The sequence below is a fragment of the Plectropomus leopardus genome, chromosome 23, assembly GCF_026936395.1.
Source record: "Plectropomus leopardus strain MGB_pleo_1.0 chromosome 23, ASM2693639v1, whole genome shotgun sequence".
NCBI classification, from domain to species: domain Eukaryota; kingdom Metazoa; phylum Chordata; class Actinopteri; order Perciformes; family Serranidae; genus Plectropomus; species Plectropomus leopardus.
In genome coordinates, this window is record NC_142198.1 from 6621144 (window position 1) to 6647580 (window position 26437).

At 39.8% G+C, this 26437-nt stretch overlaps 2 protein-coding genes across 2 annotated transcripts; one reads left to right on the forward strand and one right to left on the reverse strand.

Moving 5' to 3' along the window:
* On the reverse strand, nucleotides 1-25567 carry chrnb1 (cholinergic receptor, nicotinic, beta 1 (muscle)). The gene is made up of 11 exons (XM_042512419.2): nucleotides 25133-25567; nucleotides 22029-22162; nucleotides 19174-19218; nucleotides 18429-18538; nucleotides 15067-15175; nucleotides 14279-14423; nucleotides 13779-13964; nucleotides 11680-11903; nucleotides 6803-6978; nucleotides 1243-1390; nucleotides 1-1038 (listed from the first exon to the last, which is right to left on the reverse strand). The coding sequence occupies exons 1-11, from the start codon at nucleotides 25191-25193 to the stop codon at nucleotides 892-894; spliced, it is 1485 nt and encodes a 494-aa protein (XP_042368353.2). The 5' UTR covers nucleotides 25194-25567; the 3' UTR covers nucleotides 1-891.
* LOC148185623 (cerebellin-1-like) lies at nucleotides 9063-10856 on the forward strand. Its single transcript, XM_088073951.1, has one exon. It carries the CDS (start codon nucleotides 9109-9111, stop codon nucleotides 9862-9864), a length of 756 nt encoding a protein of 251 aa, XP_087930077.1. The 5' UTR covers nucleotides 9063-9108; the 3' UTR covers nucleotides 9865-10856.
* Nucleotides 25568-26437: the final 870 nt, after the last annotated feature.

The window sequence follows — 26437 nt, forward strand, 5'->3', positions numbered from 1 at the left end:
TAGCTTAAATTTATGTATTTATACACTTGTCAGTTATGCAAATACTGGCTTGGTTGGTATATTTCATGCAATTATCAGTGTCCTTGCAGATATAATGCAGTTTAAATGATCTATGTCAAGAGATCTATCCAGACATTTCCATGTAATTAAATCAACAATACTAAGGCAGAGAAGTTCTTGAGCACTGGTGCTCATTCAGCCGAGGAGCCTCAAGATGTTCATCCATTTGCATTTACTTGCAAATTGAGGTTGAATGCAGACAAACCTTGCAGGAATTCTTGATACAATCTGACAAGCCTCAGCTGTTTAAACAACATGCCATCCTCTGAGGGTGGGTAGAATAAAGATGCACACCCTTCTGTTCATGCTCAATGTCCAGAAATTGACCTGGCTGATCAATATTTTGTAATCTTAAGTGTTGATGCAATAGTGCAATCAAGGTTCAAGAACTGGTTGTACAGGATTTATGCTTTACTGGTCCAAGACTTAGGAGTTGAAATTATTGTTTTTGCTTTCCATATGGCTAAGAATGACAAAGCTGTGTTAGAAGTTATTGTCAAGATATGGACTATTGTCAAGATGTATTTCAACATTGACATTGTCAACAAAAAAGGCAGATCTTGAGGTCATTTGGGGTTGCTAAGTCATGCAAGAAAGTTATCTTAATTGGCAGTGCTTGATAACAGATCACAGTATAGAAAACACGAGGTGCAGTGGACAAGTTTCTTTCCTGGGTTACATATACAGTAAGAGTTCCTACATTGTTGGCACAGTAGGCTGATGGTAAACTAAACCCCAGATAATCTTTGACACAGTGCTTTCTTCTTCCCTATTTATTTATGTGGTAGATCAGGGAAGGTATAGCTCAAAAAGACCAAATGTCCCACTGATTCAGGGGGCTTTGAAGGGGTCAGTGGGTGTGTGGTTGAAGCTAGCATCGGCAAAGATGGCCAAGGTGCCCACAGTGGTGAAGACGACAAAGATCCAGAGGAACATCCTGTCAACCACCATGGCCACGTACTGCCAGTCCTCTTTTAGCTTGACGAGGATAAATGATCGGACGGAGGGGAGGAGATTAAACAGAGTGGGGGTGGATGAAGGAGAAGATGGAAAGTTGTAGTCGTGGGAAGTTGGGAAAAGACAGACAGACAAAAGAGATAAAAAGAAGACAGGGTGAAGTTCAGAAACCAAATGATAGCCTTTAAAAGATATATTAGAGCATGCTAAGGCAGTCTAACTTACAGCTTCGTAGTCCTTCTCAGCTTGCAGAGCCTCAGCGATATATGTGATGGCATCTATTGCTGTCTTGAGCTCATCAGGTAGCGTGAGGTAGCTACTGGGCCCGTCAATGAACTTTCTTAGATCTGTACACATACCCTCCGGCTGGTACCTAGAGAACAAAACATAAATGTGTCAGGAAAATACCACAATGTACAGCTTTTGATGTTACGGATAAGTCTCAGAACTGAGCTAGAAGAAATGAAGTGAGTCCCCATAAACATTTAAACTGAACAGAAGCTTGCAGAATGTAGCAACGTGCGAGCAGATGTTGGACCAGACTAATTAAAAGCTGTAAAATAGTAAAGTGTCTATGAGGCAGGCTGCACGTCTCCTTTGCACTCTTCTGTCATTCAGAGAGGAATAAAGAGAAGGTCAGAGGAGCTCCCCGGGCCCGCTCTGCCAGTGTGGGAGTCACCGCTCTGCATCTGCTGACTGGGCTGTTCTGGCTGACAAACCTTCCATGTACTTGTGTGAGTGTGCTTGTTTCTGTGTTTACTTGTTGCCCTCAGTTACCAACTGTCATCTGCGGTGGTCTGCCAGTAGTTGCTGGGGGAAGCTGAGAGTGTTGCTGTGGGGGTATTTGTAACTCTGCTGCCACTCACGACTTTTCACATGACAGGTCAAAGTTGTTTTCATTCTTCATTAGAATCATAACAAAGAGCACTGGCTTAGCCACTCTGATTTACAGGTTTTACCAGAACAAACAAAGCTGTAGCAGAGTTGAAGCAAACACATTTGCTTGAATTAAACTTTTATTTTACAAGAGGATAGATGTATAATTTCTTACCTCAGAATCAATATAGTCTAACCTTAGCACACAGCTGTTTGAGAGACCTAAAGCATTCCTCATTAACCTTTTCTGCTCTGCTTTCCCCTGCTGAATTTCTATGCATTATCGCACACAGTGTCCTTGAGCAATGACACATGGATTTCCATTGGCTTCTTCCAGTAGAGCCTCAGACACAGCACTCTAATACTACTATAACTTTAAGTAGTGATACAGCACGACTCTCTCTGTAGGACGTCACGGCTAAAACATATGGTTGAGAAGTAAAATTGCCTCTGAAATAAAAGGATAATCCCAGCTTATGTAGTTTTGGCCATCATTTCTATCACTTATAATACAACTTTATTCACCACAGTAACAAATATGTCTAATGGGGCATGAAACAAGAGCAAGTAGACAATCAAGCAGGCAGTAAATAAGCCACTTTAATCTAGAACAGTGATCCTCAAAATGGGGTCCACAGTGTTAAAAGTGTAAAAGTCATAATTAACCCTTAAAAAAAATCAGAAAGTTAAATTGGAAAACAGGAAATGACCTGGAAAAACTGCTTAAAAAAGTAATCATTATTCTGTAGCATAATTTTAAATAAATGATTATGATTATTAGAGTTATTAAAGTTTTCAGGACATTTTTCCTTAGCTTTTTAAAAATTATTTCTCACCACTTTCTTTCAATATGCAAGATATTTCTTGGCAAGTTGCCCCTTCCATTTTCACCCACGTATTTTTTTTTATAACATAAATCAAATTAAATTTGCTTATGGTTCAAAGGTTTGAATACTTGTGAAAGGTGTCTGAAGGCAGCACGAGAAATGTGATGCTGATCCAGGTTTCAAAGGGTTAAACCATAAATGTATCGTTTTGTTTTTATTTTAAGCTGTATTTCCCTTTCACAAAGTCCCTAAAACTCATCTACTCTTGGTCCTTGGTACCACCTTGTCCAAAAACACAACACTGACAAATTAATATTATTAACAATCAACAGCTGTTTTTTTTCAAACATCTGTTTTCTTATGAAACACCTCAAATATTAAACACATTACGCTCTCTCGATGCTATGAAAAAAATCAAAGATCAGGAATTGCAGGCTGGGCAGCTCACCACCAGAGGGCAGTGTGGCACTGTGTCTCTAAGTGGAGAACATTAAAAAGGAGTGTAACCTGACAGTCAGGACAGAGCAGAGAGCTGCTTTGTATTCAGTGCAGTAGTCTGGGGGTTTACAATGCAGCGCGGCCGTCACTGCTGCTCCTGTGAGTGTTGCAGGTGAAGAGGCTGTGACCTAAGAGAGGTGGAGCCTCATCAGATAGAGAGAAAGAGAGGGAGGAAGAGAGAGGAGGAGGGATGCAATTTGGCCTCTTCACCCCCTCCTCTCTTTTCCCTCTTGCGTGGCTCAAAGTAGCACTTCATCAGCGAGAAGTAAATGACTATTCAGGAGACTAATTCAACTAAAAACTGGCTGCGTCTGGTGCCAAGACATGCACTAAACCCAATTAAGAAGGTGTGTGTGAATGTGTGTGTACGTGTGGGCTCTAGAGAGATACTGCTGTCTCATCAAATTGCTCTAATAGAGGCCCCCCGCCTTCTTCTTCCGTCACCCGTTCTTTCACCTAGACACGCAGCGTCCCGCTCTAATGTGTCAGAGTCGATTTGTGCGGGTCATTATTATTTTAGCAACGATCCTCTGCCGCCTCCAGTCTTTCCCTCTAGACATATTTCAGCTCTCACAGGAGGTGAAGGATAGAGAGGGAGAGACGACGGCTACAGACTGTGAGGAAGGTTTTTGGTGTGTATTAATAGAGCAGCAGGGAGGCTGAATATTTAAGGATGTTACAAAGTGGCTGATTCCCAGGACTTACAGTTCCTAGTTTTACCTAATTCACCTGAGGAAGGTTGTCTGTTTCCAACGTACAAGGTATAGAGGCTTAGGGTTAGACTGTTAGAACGGTTTGTTGCTTATTTGTGTGCCAACTCTGGCCCAAATCCAGCTCTGAACTCAACAGCTTTAGGGGAAGCACTTATCATTCCAGGTTTCATTTGAGATGTTTGGGTTTTAACGTCTATGCCCTTTTAAAGAATATTCCAACTTCAGAAAAATAGCTTTCTTTGTACTTATTTTTTCAGCATAATATCCCCACAATTTGAATTTAAATGCACTTCTGTCCTCAAGATATAACCTCTCACAGTCTACACCAAAGGTCAGAAAGTGAAAATGTAACATTTACTTCTTAAACTGCTTGTTCTTTGATCAATTCTTACCTTTTAAAAGCTCTAAAAAAATGAGGACAACTTTATTTGTAGGCCTAAATTTTGCCAGTATTTACTGTAATTATAGGCTATAAAAACTGACACTGTGGTATTTACACACAGGGCAGAAGATGTGTGACTTTAAATTAGATGTCTAAAACTGGGGATACAATAAACGACTTTCACAATCCTAAAAGATTCTAAAAAGATTTTAAAAGCGGCGAATCACACAGTTAAAGACTGTGCCAGATGAGGGATCATAGACAACATGACTTGTCACTCCAACTGAAGCCAACTTAACGCACCATACTCTCATGACAACACTCGCGAGAGCAAAAGTAAACATACAACCCTGAGGAAGAAGAAGAGGAACAAACACACATGGATACAAGAAAGGCAGCAGCAGTTTTTATAAGTGCAACCATCTGCGCTGAGCAAGAAAAGAAACCGAGAAAACGCATTTGGGTGAAGTCGTGGAGGGGTAGACGTGGGGAGTACAGACGCTAGAGACTGCAGAGAGAGCTTGAGGTCAGTGAATGAAGTACCTTCTGGTAACGTAACAAACTGGATCCAAGTCTAGGCAACGCTGGCTAAAGATGACCAGTGTACATTAAGCAAAAGTGTCAGGGGGTCAGCTCTGAAAAATCAAAACATGTCTGATACGCTGCGACTCATGTCTGGAGGAGTTTGTTCTGCTCATACACTTGCCTATTTGAGTCTGTACACTTAAACATTTCTGTGCCAACTGGCCGCAACTTGTGCTGACTGGTGCAGACTAGGGCGCATTCGTCACGTTTGTGAATCCTACAGAAAGCCTGACGTCCTGTACTGTATCCCCAACTTTATTGTGTTTGCACAAAGCCTACAGTGCAGCCTAAAACTTAAAATATCTAAGTGCGTCAACTTAATTTCATAAATAGGATATATTATGTTTTTATTTTATATCCTATGTGTAATGTTTTAATGTCAGATTTTCAAATTAAATGTGGCTTAAGTTTCAAATAATGAGGGAAATGCATGTAAAAGTTATGCCTAAGAGCTAAAACTAATGGTGTCAGACCATTCCAATACTGCTTTTCACTTTTTTTCCCACTTTGAGAAGAAGCTGACATCAACTCTTAACCAATATCTTTATATGCTCATCTGCTTCAGGCATGTTACTGTACTTACATCGCATACAAAGCTACATGTAGCCACATGCTAACATCAGGGACACCTGAAATCTTGGTTGCTGATGTTGTCATTTTGGGATAATTTCTTTGTTCCCAGGGTACTTTGTTACCCAGCTCTTAAGCACATAATGTGAACCTGAATTAAATGCTGCCCAGCTCTGTATTCGCCTAATATGACGTGGCCTAGGGTTAGCTTAGGGGACTGGAAATTGCACTTGACTATAATGGTACATGCTCTACCTTGTGCCCCAGTAGTTATTCTTTTCGTGTGGAGAATAGTTCCCAAATGTATTTCATTAAAAAAGAGGAAGAATGACAAAATAGTATTCCACTATCATCATCTCCAAATGAGCAAGGATTAGGAAATAGGTTGGTAGTAAGGATACTTAAATAACAGATAAACTTTGACTCGAACACAAGGGGGGTTGTTCCTTGTAAAAAGAACAAAGGATATGGGAGCGTAGGAACTTTGGACATGGGAACAAGGGAACAAATACATGCTTCTGTTAATTTTGCACATTTTTTTTCATATTCCTGCTGGAACACAACCGATTTTGCTTAGATGCGTTTATTGGTTGCAATGACAGTGAAGAAGACCCAGAAATGCTGACCAAACAGACTTGGCTTTTTTGGAAGGGATCTTAAAGAGACCAGCACTGAAACAGAGCATCTCAGACAGAGGGTGAGTATAGGTAGGACAGTGTGAAGAAAACAAAGTGTTTTTTGACCATTACAGCATGGAAACTTTTTCTCAGAAACCTAAAATACAAGTATGAACCTGACAATAAGCTGAAAAGGTCCCCTTTAGTCTAGACAATAACTGCGATACAAGAATGGTAAGATAAAATGTGATATTGTGCATTGAAAGTCCGGTCTTTCTATATTTGAGGTAACTAGGTAACTACTATGCCTAGTAATACTTGCTGATGTAAAATGTTATATTTCATGGGAAAAACGCAAGCTGTGGGAAAACAGGAAATGCTGTCCAGCTGATGTCAACTACAGCCTCCTACACACACTTTAACATGAAACTATGAATACTAAATACAGGAAATGATAGCCTATATAAGCTATTGAATTAATTTCATAGTGCTATCATACACAATAGAAGCTTTTATGGATCGCGCTTTTGCATGTTGAGGTCATAAAGCCTTGTGAGACTTCTTTCACAAAAAAGGAAAGAACAATTGTTTTCTGATTCACATGCATGCTGATCAAAATGCATACCCAGGTGCCCTTGTGTAACCCTTTTGCCTAACCCTAACCCCCCCCATGCATAAACCTTCATCCCTGGAATCTAGACTGGTTTCTGGTCTCACCTGTTGGGTTTGGGGAACAAGATGGAGGAGTCTGGCTTGCGGATGAAGTACTCATCGGCCACTTTGCTGATGGCAACCGCCCTTTTCTCTCTCCGGGGCATGGTCTCCAGGGATAGGGGAGTCTCTACTTTTGGACGCAGCATGCCAAGGTAAGGAGGAAGCATATGGATAAAGATCTAGGGGGAAAGAAAAGACAAAAAGCACAGACTTACCTCAACAACTGACATTAAAATCAGTTTCTTTGCTGTTCCACTTATCCTGATGTGATGAATTTGGAAAGCACAAATGTACAAACACTCATTCATGTATATTTCTTTGACACACATTGGGAAAGAGAAAGTTATTTAACTGTACTTTCCACTTTCAGTCAATAGCTTCTTGGCTCTCCTAGACCTCTGAAATCCATCGTCTTTTCTGCTAATAAAAATCCATTTGTTTGGATTCCTGTTCCGTGATTTATGGGACAGCTGAAATGTACTTGCCCTGTATTTGCCTATTAAGGCTGAGAAATGAGTCAAAATGTTGAATTTAGCAGCAAGATAACCTTTGAGAAGAGTTGCTGCTGAATGATGTGGGTGGGGAAACCAAATGGGCAATGAATTCTTCAATGTCTGCCTCTGAAGGTGTCCTTGAGCAAAGAACATAAACTCTGAATACTCCAGTGGAGCTCTTCAGTGTACAGTTGTACTGGACAGCTCCCAGATGTGTTTAATTAAAATAGAGATAAATGTCTGATAAAACCTGCGTGGCTGTCAGACTTGGAGCTGCCTTTAAGAAGAATACAGAGGAATCTGACTTGATATGACAGCAAACCAATGGGCCAAATGTTAGTCTTGATCAATATCACAAATGCTGTTTGCCCCTGATAATGGCTCTTTTATGTGCACTTTGAAGGGCTCGGATATCCTTCTTTTGAAATAACTATCGGCTTGCCTGTATTGGCAGATGGACGTCAATAAAAAGCCCCTGGCAAGGATCATACAGTACTGTAGCAACAACGGAGAATGCAATGTGAGGCGAAGAAGCTTGACTTGATTTGTAGTTTCAAAGAATAAAGAGTGACTTAGCTTTCATTCAGTATCAAGTATGTCCATGTTCTTATGTGACCTTTCTTTCTATCCTCCCATTTCCCAGTACACTGTTACACCTGTCATGTTTCCCGTAGACTGTTCTCTCTGTGTGGGACAGCAACGCAGTGAGTCACACATAGTGACATGATCACAGCAACAAAGCAGCCGAACAGCAGGGGCTCGAAGACACTGAAGAAGAGCGAGTGCGTGTGAGAGTTTTATAATGCCAGAATGGCTGATTCTAAAATGTTTGATGCTGTATATTTAAATTTGACTACTGGACAACAATACATAAAGGATTGCACATTCCATAAGTATCATATCAACTTTTCTTAAGTGGCATACTATACCAGCTGGCTTTGTCTTCTGAAGTTGGAGGGGATGGTGGGTGGTGTGACACCTAGGTGAAATGCCTGCTAAGCTGCAGACCACAGTTTGAGACCAAAAATCAAAACAAGTGGTAGTTTCTAAGCTTGTCATTACTGTGTTTTCCAGAGGCTTTTTAGCCACCAAGTGTAGGTTTTGTTAGCAACCTGTCACTTTGTTTCCACCGGGGATAATGCCACCAAAAGTGGTCTTTTCATCTTTTCTACCAAGATGTTTCTTCATGAATAGTACCATGGAAAGCTACAGAAAACAACTTAGCCCAAATTAACTCTGCTAACCCTAACCTTAATTTAAGATGATGAGTTTCAGTGTATCCACTACATAATAATGTACAAATATAATGTAGCCATGGATTGCACAAACGCACAATGGCTACATTTATTCTGGCAATGAGGTTGCAAATTTTGAACCTTGGCTGTGTGGAGAGGATCTTAAGACACATTTTGGCCTTCATGTTGGGGAGGGTTTTTTTTTTTTAATTAAAGTTCTTGCTAATGATCATGGTGAAATAGATTAGCTGGTGTGTTTTAGCTTCAGATAAAATCCAGCAGATGTGATTTTCCCCATGTTCGAAGCAAAGCCAGGACAATTCACTTTCCTTCAGTACACCTCATTATAGGCTCAGCTCTGGAATATTCCACTTGTGACTGTGATTGGATAACAACAAGGTGGTTTCCACTGCAGCCCACATTTCAAGTCTTTGCTGGTTGTAACAGACTTTTCTCACTGACCCCATGTGACACCTGTTAGATTTCCCACAGCTTGGCACATGGTGAGCTTTGGATATAAGGAAGAGAAAACTGCACTCTAGAGATCACACCTAATCTACAAAGAGCCTATATCACAACGATGGCTGCTCCGTCTCAGATAGTGCTGCTGCTCTGTCTATGCGGGACTCTGGCAGACACATACGCAGCAGCAGAGAGCACCCAAAGCGACATCAAGGCTGAGCTGAAGGAGCTGAGAGACATGGTGATTGAGCAGAAGCAGGAGCTGCAAGACACCAAGGCTGCACTCGACACCCAGAGGACCCTGGTGGGAGAGCTGAGGAGAGAAAACTCAGCCTTGGGTGCCATGGCCGTACGAGTTGAGCGACTGGAGAAAGAAAATGAGATACTGAAGGCAACCATCAAGATGGAGAAGGAAGAAAAAGCAGCAGAGTTGACGTCCCTCCAGAGACTGAACACTGGTGTCCACAAAGTGGCCTTCTTTGTTGTTTTAGCATGCAGCAGTGGAAATATTTATGGACCATTTGACACTGTTACAAAAGTTATTTTCAATCGAGTAATTACCAACATTGGCAATGCCTACAACCCTACTGCTGGCACTTTCACTGCACCTGTTAGAGGAGTCTTTTACTTCAGGTTCAATGGTATAGATGACCGTGCTAATAAGTGGATGGGTGTTTTCCTGTATAAGAATGATGAATCTGTAGTGTACAAACAATTACAAAATGGGTATGGTCATCTGAATTTGTCCTTTACTGTGATTCTACAGCTGGAGAGGGGGGACGTTATTGACACCCGTATATTCCCTGAGACTAGATTTGCCTCGCCAGCATGGGGGGATGTCAACCTCTCTGGCTTCCTGCTGTTCCCTCTATAAGGACTGTAAGCTAAAGAAAGTTGCAGGAAAATAGTACACTACAACTTTGCTTTAACGTACCAGATTTCTGAGAAAGCTTGAAACCATAGTCATAATTTGACAATCACAAGGAGCCACACCTTGAAGTATACCCTCATGTATTGTCTTTTTCACTCGAGATGAATAAAATGAACATTATTCTGTATTGAAGAAGACTCGACACTAGTGTGAGTACAAAAAATCATTAGGATGATGTGAACAAAGATCATTTTCTCATAGACTTCTTTAGAATGAGATTTTTTTTTTGCCACCAGGTGAGCTGCCCCCTGCTGACCATTAGCAAGAATGCAGGTTTAAGACACTTTTGCAATGGCTTCACTTTTCAGACCTGGAGGCTGCATCCACTTCTTTTTTACAGCCCAATGCAAATGCATACCCTACCATCTTTAAATTTTCCATTACTGATTCACTGTGCATAAATCTCTCCACATTTCACGACACTGATCGTGAGAAAAGTAGGAGTGAAAAGAAGCAGAACCTATAATGTTCTTTCCTCCCATCAATCCGGCACCAAGCAGTTTAGTTTCATTAAACCATGCAAATCACCTGTGTATAAGCCTTTCTGAGCTGAGTGTTGCCTGAAAGCGTGACAGAACTTGGAGCAAAGTATAGAGCTGCTGCTCAGGCCTGTAATTAGCTTCACATAATGTACAGTGAGGGCAGCAGCCACTGATGGAGGTTAATGGTATAACATGACATTCAGGCTGTTGAGGACTGTGTCAACCTGATCCAATAGTCTGCCTAAACTGAAACTACCATTACCTACACCTCCACCTTCATTAAAAATTAACATTACATTCGCTGAAAAGGGCACTATTTTCTACATTGATGGAGGTGTTGCTTTCCCACATAATTGATGTTGTGCTTAAGGTTAATTATTTATTTTGTTTTTGGTAAACACACAACTTAATTTTCATTATGTGCAGGTAATAAAATGTGCACATGGTTGGAAAGTTTTTGCATCTGTTTGCACTAATTTACTAGTTGGATTACTTGATTGTATTTATGTAATCAAGCCTTGATTGCTTACTCGCAAGTCTTAGTTTTGTTTTTAACGGCAGGAAGAAGAAGTAAGCATATCTTTTCCTCATGGGTGGATTATGAAACTTTAGGGATTGTGGTCCTGTGGGCACAGATATGCAAAGGGCCTCACTATCTCTCCTACATGTGAGCAGTACACACAGACTTAGTGGTGGTTTTGCATCTCTTTGTTGTTGTTATGCATCTTTTTGTGACTGTTTGGGGTCATTCTGTGTCTCACTCAGTCCTTTTGTGTTTCTTTGCAGTCATTTTGTTTCTCCTTGTGGTTGTTTTGTTTCTTTTTATAGTCATTTGTGTCTCTTTGTGGTTGTTTTGTTTCTTTTTTAGTCGTTTGTGTCTCTTTGAGATCATTTTGTGTCTTTCTTAGTCCTTCTGTGACCCAAAATCATCAAATTTTCAACAAATCATTGTTTTTCCTTGTGGTTGTTTTGTTTCTTTTTGTAGTGGTTTTTGTCTGAGGTAACTTTTTCCTTTTCAGTCTTTTTGTGTGTGTTTATAGTCATTTTCTGCCTCCTTGTGGTTGTTTTGTGTGTTTTTGTAGTTGTTTGTTGAAGGTAATTTAATGTTGTTTTATTGTTCTGTGTCCCTTTTTACTTTAGGTACTGCTGATTATCTTAATATATAATATTACATCTATTTATTACTTAAATCACATATTGTATTAATAATCTGAATCTGCAAAGTAACAAGTAACCAATTTATGGAAACGAGGGATTTACCACGATGGGACCTCACCTTGCGAACCCACATGGGCATCATGTGAGTGTTGGGTGAGCGATGGTGGAGGTTGAGGACGACCACGCTGAGGATGACAGAAAACGTGACCAGGATCATGGTGAACATGATGTAGTTGACAATGATGGGGACACCCAGTGACGTCTCTGGGATCTTATCGGCCAGCAGCAGCAGAAACACAGTGAGGGTGAGCAGCACGTTGATGGACAGACCCATCTTTTCTCCTGGTGGGGGGAGAAATGAATACAACATACATTATTAATGTGAAGAGGGTCTTCTGTAGTGGTGCCATGGTGCCCTATTTTCACTTTGGTTTCACAATTGCAGAGCATTCCTTTAGGTCTGTGTTACGACTCATCTAGTTTTACCAGGACATGGTTTGTTCCTCGTTCAGTTGATCTACTATTTTAGCAGCAGCTGGTCCATGTAATTCACCAGTAATGACTGTAATAGAAAATTCATCTCCCATCTTAAGTGAAGCTGATTGGCCGACAGAGCAAAGCCTCCCAGGTGGATTCAGTGGTCACTTACAAACTGTGTTTACCGCAGATTGGTTAGAGTTGGAAGGTAATGAGGAACTGATGTGCATTAAGGCAGAGCGGCTCCCACAGTGAGTCACTGTCAAAGCAGAGGCATTCACTTCAACACACTGCACTACCACAGAGTTCAACATGTTAAAGTTTTCGTTTAGAGCTGAAAAATTCTTGTAGTCAGCATAAATGTTGTAAAAGAAAAAAAAATCACAGGTTACTACTTTAATGTCCTTGACATGTTGAGGGATAATAACATTTAGAAGCATACATGTCTACAGATTGTGCAGGAGCACACATAATGAGAGGTTCCACAGGGTAAAAGAAAGAATAAAAAAAAAATGCACTGACTTTTGACTGGCCACTAAAATGTTGACCACATTTTTGGTTTCTTTTGCATTTTTTAAATTCTGTTCTTTTAACATGAATTGTAAAATTTCATTCTACATAACATTTATCTCTCATTTAGTCTCATTTTAATGGTATGCTATTAGTAGTATTACCTCAATGATGTGAATACTTCCTCCACCACTGAACTTAACCTGGGGGGTGTTTTTTTATATTCTTAAACCCAAAACCTATAATTCATTTATTCTCACATTTATGATGTTCAAACTGAAATTCATTTGCTTAATATGGAGCAAAGCTCAAAGGAACAGTTCAGCTGCAAAATCAAAAATACATATTTTCCCTCTTTACTGTAGTGCTACTTATCAATCTAGATGTTTTTGGTATGAGTTGCCGAGTTTTGGAGATATTGGAATCAGAGATGTCTGTCCTCTCTCCAATACAATGGAACTTGATGGCACTCGGCTTGTTGTGTTCAAAGCACAAAATAAATACATAAAATAAATACATAGACACAATGAAAAAGAAAAAAAAAGAGAAACTCAACAGTAATATTGTTGGACTAGAGGCTTGTGCTTGTGACATCCCTCTGCAATGCACACCAAAGCAATCTAGATCAGTGGTGCCCAACTGGTGGGTCATGGTCCAAAAGTGGGTCCCTGGTCCATTCTGAATGGACTGCAAGAGACTGGTGAATTTTTTAAAACCACACTTTTTGTTTTAAGTACACTTAATTTTCAGCACAGAGCTTTTATTTTGAAATGCTGTTTCTGTTTATGCAATATGTTTTCATTTATTTGCAATCTAAGCTAAAATGTTGTTTACATTTTGTGAAATAAAGCTGAATATGTGGTAAGTGACAATGTGTGGACCTTAAACTAATGACTAAGGAGAAATGGAAAACCATCATAGTGAGAACTACATGACAAAGTTGTGTGGCTGATTCCTGCTATTTTCATTTTGGAGGTTATTGATTAAGCCGTGCTTTATGGAAAAAAACAACTTCTTATCTGAAATGGAATCCCTTTGTGCCAATAATTGGACAAATGTGTGCACAATCCAACCAGACCCCATAAACACAATTAGGAAATGGTGTCAGCAGTTTTAGAGAGCAATGATAAGGCAGAATAGTTCTAAATAAAGCTAGAATAAAGTGTAAATTCTGTGCATTAGTAATCAGATTGTCTAGTGTGCATGCATGATTCTGTATGGTTGGTATACCTGCATCAGGAGGCAGGTAGAAGTTAAAGATGGCGATGATGGTGATGAGGATGCAGGGGAGGATGATGTTCAGGACGTAGTACAGAGGTTTCCTCTCGATGATGAGGTAGAAGGTCATATCCTCGTATAGATCGTCATTCACGTTCTTCCTGCTTGGCCTGTGTGTGATGTGCCACTCCCCACCCTCTGGAGAAACATTCACTTTTGAGAATTTGGATTGGCAAAATAATGACAACAAATCTGCATACCACAAGAGGGTACAAAATGAGGTGCAAAGACAGTTGAATAATTAATAACACTTCCGTGGCTGTGGTTCAGGTATTAAGCAAAAGTGCCAAACAGGAGAAAATTAAAGTGCGTAAAAGTAATTCATTGTGTCACGCAAAGGACTATATCCCTGCTAACACTGTCATCAAACTTTTTCCTCCATTCTGAAAAAAACTCATCCTTTAACTGCTCATTACGTCCATCTTCTTGTGTTTTCCCTACAAAACTCTCACCACTGTAAGATTCGTCCAGTTGGATCTCCCTGATTTCTTTGCCTTTTGAGTCCAGTGCGTACTGTATGTCGATTTCTGTTGAGTCATATGTGTAGGAGCGAAACTGCATGGTGCAGTTTTGCCAGTCAAACGGGAAATATTGTACCTAGACAGAGAAAACACAAGGATGTTACAAGAGTAAGAGAGGAGGAATAGGCGAAATTTAAAGGTGCTGGACATATTGGCTGTGATGTCTGCCTACTCTCCAGTGTAATGGAGCTAAATGGCACTCTGTTGTGCTTAACTATTTTCTTACTGCTGAACTACGCCTCCCAAATGTATCCCTGTGTAAAAATAAGTGTGCTAGCTCACCCTTGCACAACGGAGCTAGCTAATGTTACAGCTAAGCCAAGGAGGACGCCTAGTATATTGAAATCTCATGCTTTTGCAAGCATGAGCCTCTTGTCTATGAGCAGATGCACTCTTCCTTCTGTGCAGTGATACAAATGTCAGGTGCAGTTTGGTAGAAAGAAAATAGTTCGACGTGATACCCCTTGGGTCCCAGAGACATTGCTGTTGAGTTTTTCAAATGTATTTTTTGGCACTTTCAGCACCACAAGCCAAATGCGATCGAGTTCCATTATCTTGGAGAGAAGGTAGTCATCTCTCCGGCTGATAAATCCCACATTGGGTAACTCACACCAAAACAATCTAGACTGATAAAAACCACTTCAGGTAAAAGGAAAAATATGTTTTTTTTATCTTGAGGTGAATTTTCCCTTTAAGTTTTTGTACGTGTTGATGCTCACCTTAACTCCGCAAGAGCTGCAGTAGAGTGCAGGGGGGGTCCAGGTCACTCTGCCATTACTGTAAGCTTGGACATGGACAGGCAGGGCCACATCAAACACCCCATCATTACTGCAAACAGATAATATATGAATTAAAATATTCCTAAAAGTCTTTTGCTGATTTTTCTTACTTTTTATAACTCTCTTCTGTTTTTTGGTGTGTTTAAACCCGTCTTGCTGCATGTGCATGTTAGTGCATGCGTGTATCGCACTAGCTAGCTCACTGCTGCCTCTTTGCACTCCATAAATATGGCTACATAATAACGGAGCCATGGCTATATGATTACAGCAGCGCCCACTATCAGACACCTCACTGGTTAAAACTGTTAGCTCCGTCAGCACTGTTGCTGTTGTTTCACTTTTTATGGCGTTAGCACTGTTAGCTGCTACCTCATTGCTAATCAATGTTGAGAACTGCATCTTGACAATTCATACAGAGTGAATTTTGCATAGAGCACCTTAAAACAAACTATGCCTACAACTGTTTTACAAGCAACATTTTCTGGTCATATGAATAATGACTGCTGTCTCTCAGAAATAACAGCGGTAGTAGCATTAATAGAGCGCCACACAACCTTTTGGGTTGTACAAAGCATCTGATTTTGGCACCAGAAACAGTTGTTTGCAGGCTGTTTCCTATTCAGATTTAAAAAAAACCCAAGGTTGTACAGCTGTCAGAAGTGACCAGACAATAACAAAATGTGACTGGCAATAAATTATCTGCACTGCAACAAATATTAAAAGTGCATCCTGCTAACTCAGCTGCACATATCATGTAATAGCAGCATCCCAGGTTTGGGTTTCACCCGAGGCCTTTGTTCCATGTGTCCTCTCACTCAACCGTCCTGCCTCTTTGTTCTTAGAAATAAAGCAGGCTTTACATAAACCACCTATAAAGAAAGATAAGGTGAAGCTCTGGTCAGATCGAGTAATTAAATAAAAATTAACTCTATCTCGTATGTATGATTATTGCAGTCACACTTCTGCTTCCATTCACTCACCACAACAATGGAGAACATCAATGTTTGGCTGCAGACTCGCATTGCAAGACCCCACTAAAAGATTTTAATTGGCACGGGTGAAAAGCAGGAACTCGACACATTTCACAGGACACTTCTAAGTCCAGCACTAATGCTGGATGTATACAGAGCTGTTTTGGCTGTTAAGCACATAACTACACACGACAAAGACATCAAGTCAATTAGACACAGATTTAGCCGTCTGTCAGGGTGCAGCGTTCGGCTTTTATGGCTCCGCTAATTTAACAAGGAGAGGCTTGTGTCCTTAAAGTCCTAAAACCCTGTCCCTGTGAAGGTGCTGCTATACAAATGGCCAGCATTGATCACAGGGAAGGTTGTGCACGTCTTTGCATTTATATGTGTGTGTGTGTACATATTTGTGTGCATGTGTGTGGTTCCAAGTGAGCACCTCCCGGGCTGAAGTAGCTGAGCGGTGCCATCAGTGCAGTTTTTAGGGAGCCATGCTGCTTAATTGCCTATAAAGTGTTGATGAATGGAACAGTGGGGATATTTACAGCAGTGTTAATGGCTGTGTGGGTGTGTGTGCATGGGTGTAAGAAAGAGACCACAGTCGCTATTTTAAGCATCAACATTTTCTAATTTACAGTAATTTGAGTTTTTCCATAACATTAATACTGTTGCTGCTGTACCTGGACTGGGTCTTTAACCTAATGTCCATTGGCAGCAGCTGTGTGGTGTTGAGGACATGCTTTGCCAACAGTTTTGATTTTTGCAAGCTTATTAAAAAATGTGCAGCTCATTTGTGGTCTTTTTGATAACAGATACTGTAGGTTGTACCTTTTTAATTTGTATTGCACTAAATGTATATTCTGCACATATTTGTTAATGTGGAAGTGTGGGAAGGGGCAAACTGGTTTTAGGATGTGGGAATGATTGTGCCCTAGAAATTTTCATTGCTGAAAGTTTTGCACAAATTTATGATTTATCATGATTAGGTGGGGTGGGATATGGGGGTGATAATGATTGTAAAATTTTATGACCCGGTGTTTTGTGCTCTATTTACATCAATATTGTCATTAATATATTTGTTCCACCTACCTGCCAGGGACTACAGGTGGAAAATAGCAGTTTAGCTAAAACCTGATAGAGTGCATCTCTCTTTGTTTCATATGAGGTTAACGTTTTAGCGTGCAGTGTGTCTTTCTAAATATATTTACATTACATTACATTATTATATAGCACAATTTTGTAATTTTGTATCTTCATTTCTTGGATAGTGTAGGCTATGTGTGTAGGGCAAAGGTTGCAGCATGCTTTTCCTGCTCCACTCTGGAGGAGAAAACTAGTCTTGCTAACAAACATAAAGATAAATCATTACAGATCATTATAGGTTTTGGGTTTAAGAATATAAAAAAAACACCCCCCAGGTTGAGTTCAGTGGTGGAGGAAGTATTCACATCATTGAGGTAATACTACTAATAGCATACCATTAAAATACTCTCCTAAAAGTAAAAATCCTGCAATCAAAATGTATTGAAAGTATGGAATTAAAAGTAACAGAAGCTGACAAATATATGTGGAGTTGAAACACTGACTATAAAAACAATAAACACTGAAATCGTGATGTCACACATTTCCTTATTGACTTGTAGACAATCTGACTTCATTTTGCAAACAGTGGAGTCACCCCCTAACTTGCCATTAAAAAAGAATGCAGGTTTGAAACATTTCTGGATTGACTTTTCAAACCCAGAAGCTATGTCCACTTTTTTTTTAAAACACTGTATGAGTAAAATGTACAATATTTCACTCTGAGATGTAGCATAGGAATGGATTGCATAAAATGGAAATATTTAAATTTAAAAAAAGTACCTAAAATTTGTGCTTCAGAACTTCAGTGAATGTTCTTAGTTAGATTCCACCACTGTTTAAGCCGGTGCAGTGAAGTACCCTGCAGAAGCTGCTAAAAGGACACCAGCCGTAGGATTACCTATTCAGCATCACCTCATCTCACAACCAAAAGACTAATACTCTAAAGAATTTATTATGACCTTGAGTGGAGGCAAGAAGGCTCAAAGTTGATTATATAACAAACAGGTAGGGAAAGGATGAAAAAAAATGAACTATTTTTGTCAAAGTTTGTCCTCATAAGACATTTGTCACATTGTTGCAGTATCTTATTCCACACATCTTTCACACATAGAGCAGATACATCAAAGTATATATGAAGGTATACACAAAATGCCCCGTAGGAATTACGCAGAAACAAAAACTAAAAAAGTTCAAATGGTTTCTCCTCTAAACTCTTGATTAATTGATGCCAATGTGAGTGCTTGTGCTTACTTATTGATGAGGACAATGTCAGGCAGCCAAACCTTCCCAGAGGGGATACGCATCACCTCAATCCCATCATGCTCCTTGGGCTTCCATGACAACCGATAATCTGTCCATTCCTGTTAAAAAAAAAGTTAAAAAAGAGTGTTTATTTGTGCAGCAATGCGGCAATTAGTACATGGAAACTGCAGCGACAAGAGGAAAACAGAGAGTGACAGAAGGTTTAAACTTAACATTTACATATGTAACCAATTTGTCATTTCATCAGTTTATTTTTCATTTTTCCGCAGCTGTAATTAGATTCCACAGGGAGCATTTCCCTGTGCATTTGTCCTTGCATAACAAAACAGCATTTGCATAATTTTTCATTTTGCATATGCTTTGTATTATTATTACAGGACTACTCCAAGTGTTCCCGCTTGGTTATTTATGGAGTGTATTGGCACTGAGCTGTACACAAAGAAGGAGGTCTTACGTTACTGTACTCATTTGCAGTGGAGCCAGAGTTGCTCATAATCATGGGAAATAGTAAGAAGTTATTCACTTACACCACTAAAACTTCCTGTTTTAGTAAAGCAACCAGCTCTTGTGTGTCTCAAACAAACTGCTTAAAGATTATTCATTGTGTGTTTGCTTGAAATGTATCCCCCAAAATCTATAAAAACAACTCCAATTTGCAGCCTCAGCGCAAAAAGCACACAGTAAGATATGCCACATGGTGTGGTGAGAGGAGATGATACACAAACATACTTACAAGATTCATGACAACAATTGTGCTCATTTCTTCATTTTTCATGTTCTGGAAGGAAAAATATAAAAAATGTCATATTATCGCACCATTATTGTAACATTCTCTGCCCCAGTTGCACCGCAAGAAGAAAAAGTTTTTCAAGACTGATCTGATATAAGGTGATGGATCTTTTCAACAACCTTAAATTGGCTCTTCACAGTGTTTCCTAGTGCATTAAATCAATTTAGTGCACAAGAGATGAGGATTTTATTAAATCTTTTAGCGGTCTTGAACGGCAAATCAGTTCCCAAAATTTTCTCTCCCTCTCTTTTGTGTATGTTTCACGTTGTGCTGCTACAGCCTTTATGTTAGTCAGACAGAATAGAAGAGATATGGAAATGTCATTCCGTCCAATATAGTAACATTTCTGTTATGACTTTTACATAAAAGTGACTAATCAGACATAAATAGACATGTTGCAGTCCCATGAGATTAATATAAAGTGGCTCATGTCTGACAGGGGCTAAAGAGCACAACACATTTACAAATCCTCAAACATGGTGAATTGGTCAGCGATTCTAAGCTTCAGACTATAGCGTTTCTTTATAAAAATGTACTTTTATGTGCCCTTTGAAGTATTGCATTAGAAAAAGTTTTTGGAAATGGCAAAATTCAATAAAAAGATTTGACGCTTGCTTGGGGTTGTTTTCGCCAAAAAAGTAAACTGTATACAAAATCATTACATTTATTACATCAAAAGGCTGCAAAACATATACACATCCAGCCTTTATTTGTTGATAGTAGCTCAGAGCAGCAAACAAAACAGCTGATGGTCATTTGAGATACTAACTGCTTTGACTGGAATGGACACGCACCGTCTACTCCCAGGACATAGGTCATGATGTGTATCAATGATCGTGTGTGTGTGCATGTAATTGTCTATCCAGCACGAGGGCGGAGCTTCCCTGAGCCGGGCCTGCTATTTAAAACGCTGGGAGGAATGTCAGGGAGACAGCTGGGACAGAGACAGGAAGGGGGGTAGAGGGAGATTGACTTAAACCATCTCGCTCTCTCAGCCTCACATAAACACACAAATAACTGACCTATCACTTACTGATTCTTCCTGTAACTGTTTGAATTCACCCCGAGGGGGGAAAGTTAATAATAACACTGCTTTTATCCAGCTGACTAGTTCTGGGCAGACGGGGGAGACATAGCATCCAACTGGGTCACTTTTCAAGATCGTTCCACTCCAGAACTTAAGTGTCCCATGTGACTTCCTCTCCAGAGCGAGACTGACCTTGAGTGGAGGTGTAAGGAGCACTGTAGATGTGTATGTAAATGCGACAGTGGGTGGATATGTGTGTTGCTGTGTGCTACAGAAAACAGAGCCAAAGGGAAATTAAGGAACAGATAGAGGGATCTGGTCTGTGTTTTATTGTGTACCCAATTGTTATGCAGTCAACCCAGTCAGTGCGTGGTACTAAAACACTATTTACCAGCATGGGTTGATAAAAATCTAGGGCTTCACATCAGAAGTATGACTCTTAGTGCCATTTGACTCAGCAGGCACAGAATTGAGAACCAGACGGCTCTCAGATATTCATTTTTGAATGTAAAACTCTACATTTCTAGGTACAGCAGGGTATTTTGTTATCCTGTCATGAGCGACTATTGGGGCATAGTGGTTCTCAGCATGGGGAGCAACCACTGTGCTCTAAAGAGACATCTGTTAGACCCAGATTTGAATTTTAAATACATATTTATATTTACTATGAGATAGAGACCATAGCTCCTTTAAAGCTGCCTGTTTTGGAATGTTGCAATTATGCTGCCTTGCTGTTCTTTATAAAAGGTATGAATGTGGAATAGGGGGGAGGGAGTGGTCTCACATTTAGGGGCCATTTACAAGGCAACAGTTCTTGTGTGAAATGTTAAGCTTTTCCTGTGGTTTGTTCTATCGTTCACATGACAACTTGGTTCCCGGCGCCTGAAAACACAAACTTTTAAAACCGGGTTCCAGAGTGTAAACTTTTGCAGTCCACTTCTGTCACTGTGTTGAGTGGCGATGCATGGATCGTGTGAGAATGGTGACGTGAATACCGCACTTTGCGCATGTGCACTGTGTTCTTTATGGTGTGCCATTATAAAGTCACAATATTTGCCTGGCATGCATACTATAGCATTTTTGGTTGATATTCGTTGTTTATGTGTACATGAGGATCGTTCTCACAATGTTATCATTATTAATGCAGATTTTTTGAAAAACCCAAAGTAGGGCTGTTCTCGTCTAAAATTTGCCTTAATCGGCTATGGGAGATAGTAAAAGTGCTAAAACAAACATTTAATAGGACAGTCAGACAGCCAGGACCATGCGCAACCAGCAGCGTGTTTATATGTGTGACCCACCGTGGGAGATTTAAAAAGCAGCTTGTAATAGTTAGCAGATAACTCAAAAAAGAAGTGTAGCATGATTGTAATTGCCCTGCTATGCCACTGTTATTGTTTGGAAAGCATTATATGTCACACCAGAGGCCGACATTGATGTGTCAAAGTGTACAATTTCAATTTGCACAATTTGAGCAATAACCACCTACAGTTGCCATCTGGTTTTTGCATTGGTATCTATGATGTAGGCCTACTGAGGTCGTGATAGTGAATCATCTATTCAATTATCCTATTTCAGCCTTCAAAACAGAATTTGAGAAGAGAAATGTTCATAGAACAAACAGAGGGGACTGAGGGATAACAGTATGAATTTGGCTTTTTTTCCTCGATTTTAGCTTTTGAGTGGTTAAAAAAACCTCTATTTTTTTTTTCATAGCTTACACTCAGTAAGTAAGTATAATGTATGCATGTGTTGGGGTCTCGTGCCTCACCAGTCCAACGAAAGAAGAGAGGACCATACCCACACGAACCACTACCCTCTCCTCAGGTACGCGTGCTGGCCGCACCTTTACGTTGTAGTTGAAAAAGAGCTGCTTCATCAGAGCCTTCTCCACATCAGACGCACCTGTATGAAACATAGACAAAGAGCTTATATGATTTTTTTAACTCTTTGAAACCTGGATTGACATCACTTTCATTGTGATACATTCAGATGCGGTTTGCAAGTACTTAAACCTTTGAACCCTGTGTAACTTCTTTCGGCAGTTAGTAACTTTGCACAAAATGTACAAGTAATATTTCAAATTTATTTTAATTTTAAGCACTTTTTCAAAGCCATTTTCTTGTTTTTATTTTATTTATTTTAACTCTTCCTTAGGTTTTTTGTTAGGCTTTTTTGTGCAAATTTCAGGTGATTTTCTTGCACTTTTTACTAATTTCTTGACAGATCTTGGCTCGTTTCTTAATAAGTTCATAGTCACCATCTACCCATGTTTTTGAAAGAAATCGAGATAGATTTCCTAGTTTTCAAAGGGTTAATAATGGAATACTATATAAGAAACCCACAGACTTTTACTTTAAAAGTCAGGGAAGACATGAGCCAAATGAGTCTGCCATTGCACTGTTCATTCATCAGTCGCAGTTCATAACCCATCAGAAGTCAATAACAGTTATATTTCCATTTTTATTGTCCATTGCCTGTCTCGGTCACAGCTTAAAATTCATAAAATGAACCCAAAAACTTTGAACTTAAGTTTCTGCTGCTCTGTGCAAAACCCATCACGCTGGTGACAAGTGAGGGCAAAGCTAACAGATTGGCAGGCGAGGTGTGTTGTGCATCCAAATATAAAAACCAAAGTAGCCTCGAGCTCAGTCGATAGTGCGCAGCGAGTGGATGCTTCCCAGAATTAGTTAATACAGCTGGATGTGTCACCCAACAGGAGATAGCCAACAGAGTTCCACCTCCACAGCATTTTCATACATAACTCCTGCTTTATTTTCATCCTTTTCCTCCTTCTTGTTGGAAGGTTGGAGGCATTTATAATCAGCAGCTCTAGTGATGCGACATTCATCACGTTTGGCGTAGCCGTGGCCCCGGCAGGATCTGACCTGACAGGAATAAATGACAACGATCACCCAGCGAGGCACCCTCATTAGCTATAGTAAAGGGAAGCATGGCTGCTGATGGGTGAGGCTGAGAGGTGGTTGTAGAAGGCCAGACTTAAGCATTTTCTCCTCTCTGCCCAGCTCAGTTGACTTAGTAAGTAAGCCAAATAAGAGTACAACGGGATCAAATGAGGTGAGACCACACTGAGTTCAAGTATTGGACATGTGAGAGATGCTTGTGACGAATTTAACTGACGAAAAAAAAAAAAAACTAAAAAAAAGAAGAAAGGGGAAGAATTTCTGAGTTCTCCTATTTGAAAAGGCCTTTAAAATGTACCATGAGCTGTTTTCCTGTGTGATAACTTCACTAAACACAAGCTGCTGAGTGGTGATAAACAAGATTTTAAAACGGGCAGTAAAGTTCAATATCAGCTCCATTGTTCTCTGAGTGTTTTGAGAGCACTGTTCTTGTCCAGGAACCATTGGTCAGTTTAAAATCAATTTCCCAAAGACAAGAAAGCCATTGATTTCTTTGAGGAAATGGATGCCACTCAACTGACAATGGCTGTTTATCGCTATGGTGTTTCTGATGGTATTTTACGACTGCTGTGAGCAAGGTCTGTTCCTTATAAATAACGTTTCCTGTTTCATCTTACTTTTCTTTTTATCCCTTCCCTATTTTATTTCAGAGCCATTCTTTCATTATAACCATGAAAAACACCAGTGCCGCTTATTGGTTTGCTGTGTGAAAGGTACAAGATTTCAACACAAAGAGAGCTACACTACAACACCAACAGTTTCTCTACAAAAATTCCAGACATAAGCTTGTTAACTGGTTTCGATTTCTTTCTTGTACCCCAGGCTAATTGACAGAATGATGAAATAAATCCTTCCAAAGTCATGTAATTTTAGTGTAATGTTTCCATTAAAGCTCATATCATTGGGGTATGTTTTTGAATGGTACCTAATGGTATTGTTTTAATTTGATATTTAACATTTTCAGCCACACTATAGCAGGTTTGTTGGTCGGTCCACTATTTGGTCTAGAATGACGCATCTCAACAATAATGATTCAATAGATTGTTATTAAATTTTGCACAGACATTCATTGTCATCAGAGGATGAATTTTAGTGACTATCCCCGACTTTATCTTTAACGTCACCATTTATGGCTTGTAGTAAAAGTTTCCTTAAGAATCAATTCAAGTAAGATTAGTGATCCCCTTATGATCCTTTTGCACCATCACTGTGTTAGAATTCTAATATATACAGTTCTTTTATTTAACAAATACCTTCAAAACTACAGCTAGCATTTGCATCAGCCTCAATTTAGCTTTTTATTTAGTGTATATTGGCCAATGTTAGCATGCAAGCACATCAGAAAACTTAGTAAATATTAGGCTACCTGCTAAACATTAGCATGCAAGCCTGTCACAGTAAGCATATTAGCATGTTTATGTTAGCATTTAGCTGAAAGCACTGCTAAGTAAAGTTTCAAAGAGCTGCTACGACGGCAGCAGACTCTTAACCTTGTTATGCTGTGTTAATATTCCTTCAGTGTGTCTGAGTTGTGTTTTCCTACCAAACTTTACACACATTATGCCTACTGTTTGTTGTGACACATAACTTGCATTCATAAACACTAAGTCATACGAGCGTAAGAAAGCAGTTAGCATGTCTGAAGTTAGTTAACTCTTTATATTAGGCTACCCTTTTGTAAATTTTTTTTTACATAGACCAGGCCATAGATTGCCAAGAACTAAAGAATACGTTAAGCAAATCTCTGCACCTTCTTCAATTTAGATATAGTCTTATTACAATGTACACTCTGTCCCAAAGGGAGATTTACTCTTATTGTTGGGTTCTAGTGAACCTTTTTGTCCCATGTAGCATTCTACATGTTGTATTAGTGTAATGTCCATGAGTATGAAGTATTAAATGACTGCTACAGATCTGTTACATGGGTATATCGTGCAAGTTTGTACCTTACCTCCCAGTGCGCCCAGGCTACATAAGCAGCATGCCAGCAGGAAAAGATCCAGGCTTTTCATGGCGACCTCCCAAACCAAAAAGGTTTCTCCTCTGCAAAACAAACACCTGGTAGATTAATCCAAACTTCTATTTTCCTTGTTTTTCTTTCCCAGTGCAGCTCACTGGAACTCCTCAGTGTAAGTTTTGGTTTGGTCAGTTTGGACTGTTGTTGTCTGTCAGTCAGGCCTGCCTGGCCAACTGCTGTCTGCTCCAATTACATCCTTGGGGAGGGGAGAGCGTGTGTCACTGTTCACCCCCTCAGTCAGTGTGGACCAGGCTCAACTCTACCCAATGAGAATTTATGGTACTTACAACACCAGCGGTTCTCAAACTGTGGGCTGAGGTACCCACAGGAGTTCTTATAGGGTCTCCAGGCAGGTCTTTAACAAAAAGAGTGAAGGTTAAACTGCATTAGTATTTCATTCGAGGATAACATAATCATATGATGGAATAGGAAACACTGTGTAGATAAAAGCCTATAGGTTAAGACTCACTACTGTTACTACTTAGGTGCAATTAGACCAAACCTTGCTCTCATCTAGTTTCTTGTTCCCTTTTCCTGCTTACTCATCTTCTTTTATCTCAAAATAGGAACAAATAGAAACCATTAAGCTGCACTATCATATAAAGCTATTTCCCCAAAATTCACTCCCTAGCTACAACAGCTTCAGGTCTTTTTCCTTCCCTTAGACTAGACCCTTCTTTATCTACCTAATTCCTCAGCCCAGTTAGGAATTATGACCATATTGGATTCTGCACCTCATACATCAGTGCCAATGATCAGTGTGAACTGTGCATCCTCGACCCGATCTCCAGAAAAAATGTTGTACAAGTAACATTTGTATGGTCAATGTGTAGGGGTTTGTGTTGAAACTTCACATTTCTTTACATTTCAGCAACACTGAGACTAATGTGTGGTTATGTTTAGGCACAAAAGCCAGGAAAAGATTTTGTGGTATAAAATACCTTGTTTGATCAACACAATCACTGCTGGAAATGCGTAGATGTCTAATTAGAAAACATCTGGTTTTGGTGCTTCCATCGCAGCTGTAAATGCTGAGACATTACCACAACCACTGTTGGAAATGCCTTGCTTTCTCGCTAAAACACACCAGTTTTGCTGTCCTAATGTCTCACTGAAAACACTCACTTTTCACACCACAACCACTGCTGGAAATGCAGCTATTTCTCTCTAGAGCACCCTGTACTGTGGCCCTTAATTCCAGACGGAAACACAAAGATGTCTGGCCAAAAAAAACAAAAT

What these genes read in the sequence shown, in the direction of transcription:
- LOC148185623 (XM_088073951.1), top strand. Translation starts at nt 9,109, where the DNA reads ATGGCTGCTCCGTCTCAGATAGTGCTGCTGCTCTGTCTATGCGGGACT.
- chrnb1 (XM_042512419.2), bottom strand. Translation starts at nt 25,193, where the DNA reads ATGAAAAGCCTGGATCTTTTCCTGCTGGCATGCTGCTTATGTAGCCTG. An exon ending in ACTGGACGAATCTTACAGTG is followed by an intron (nt 13,965 to 14,278) that starts GTGAGAGTTTTG and finishes ATGTTTCTCCAG; the next exon opens with AGGGTGGGGAGTGGCACATC. An exon ending in TGCCCATGTGGGTTCGCAAG is followed by an intron (nt 6,979 to 11,679) that starts GTGAGGTCCCAT and finishes CTTTCCCCCTAG; the next exon opens with ATCTTTATCCATATGCTTCC.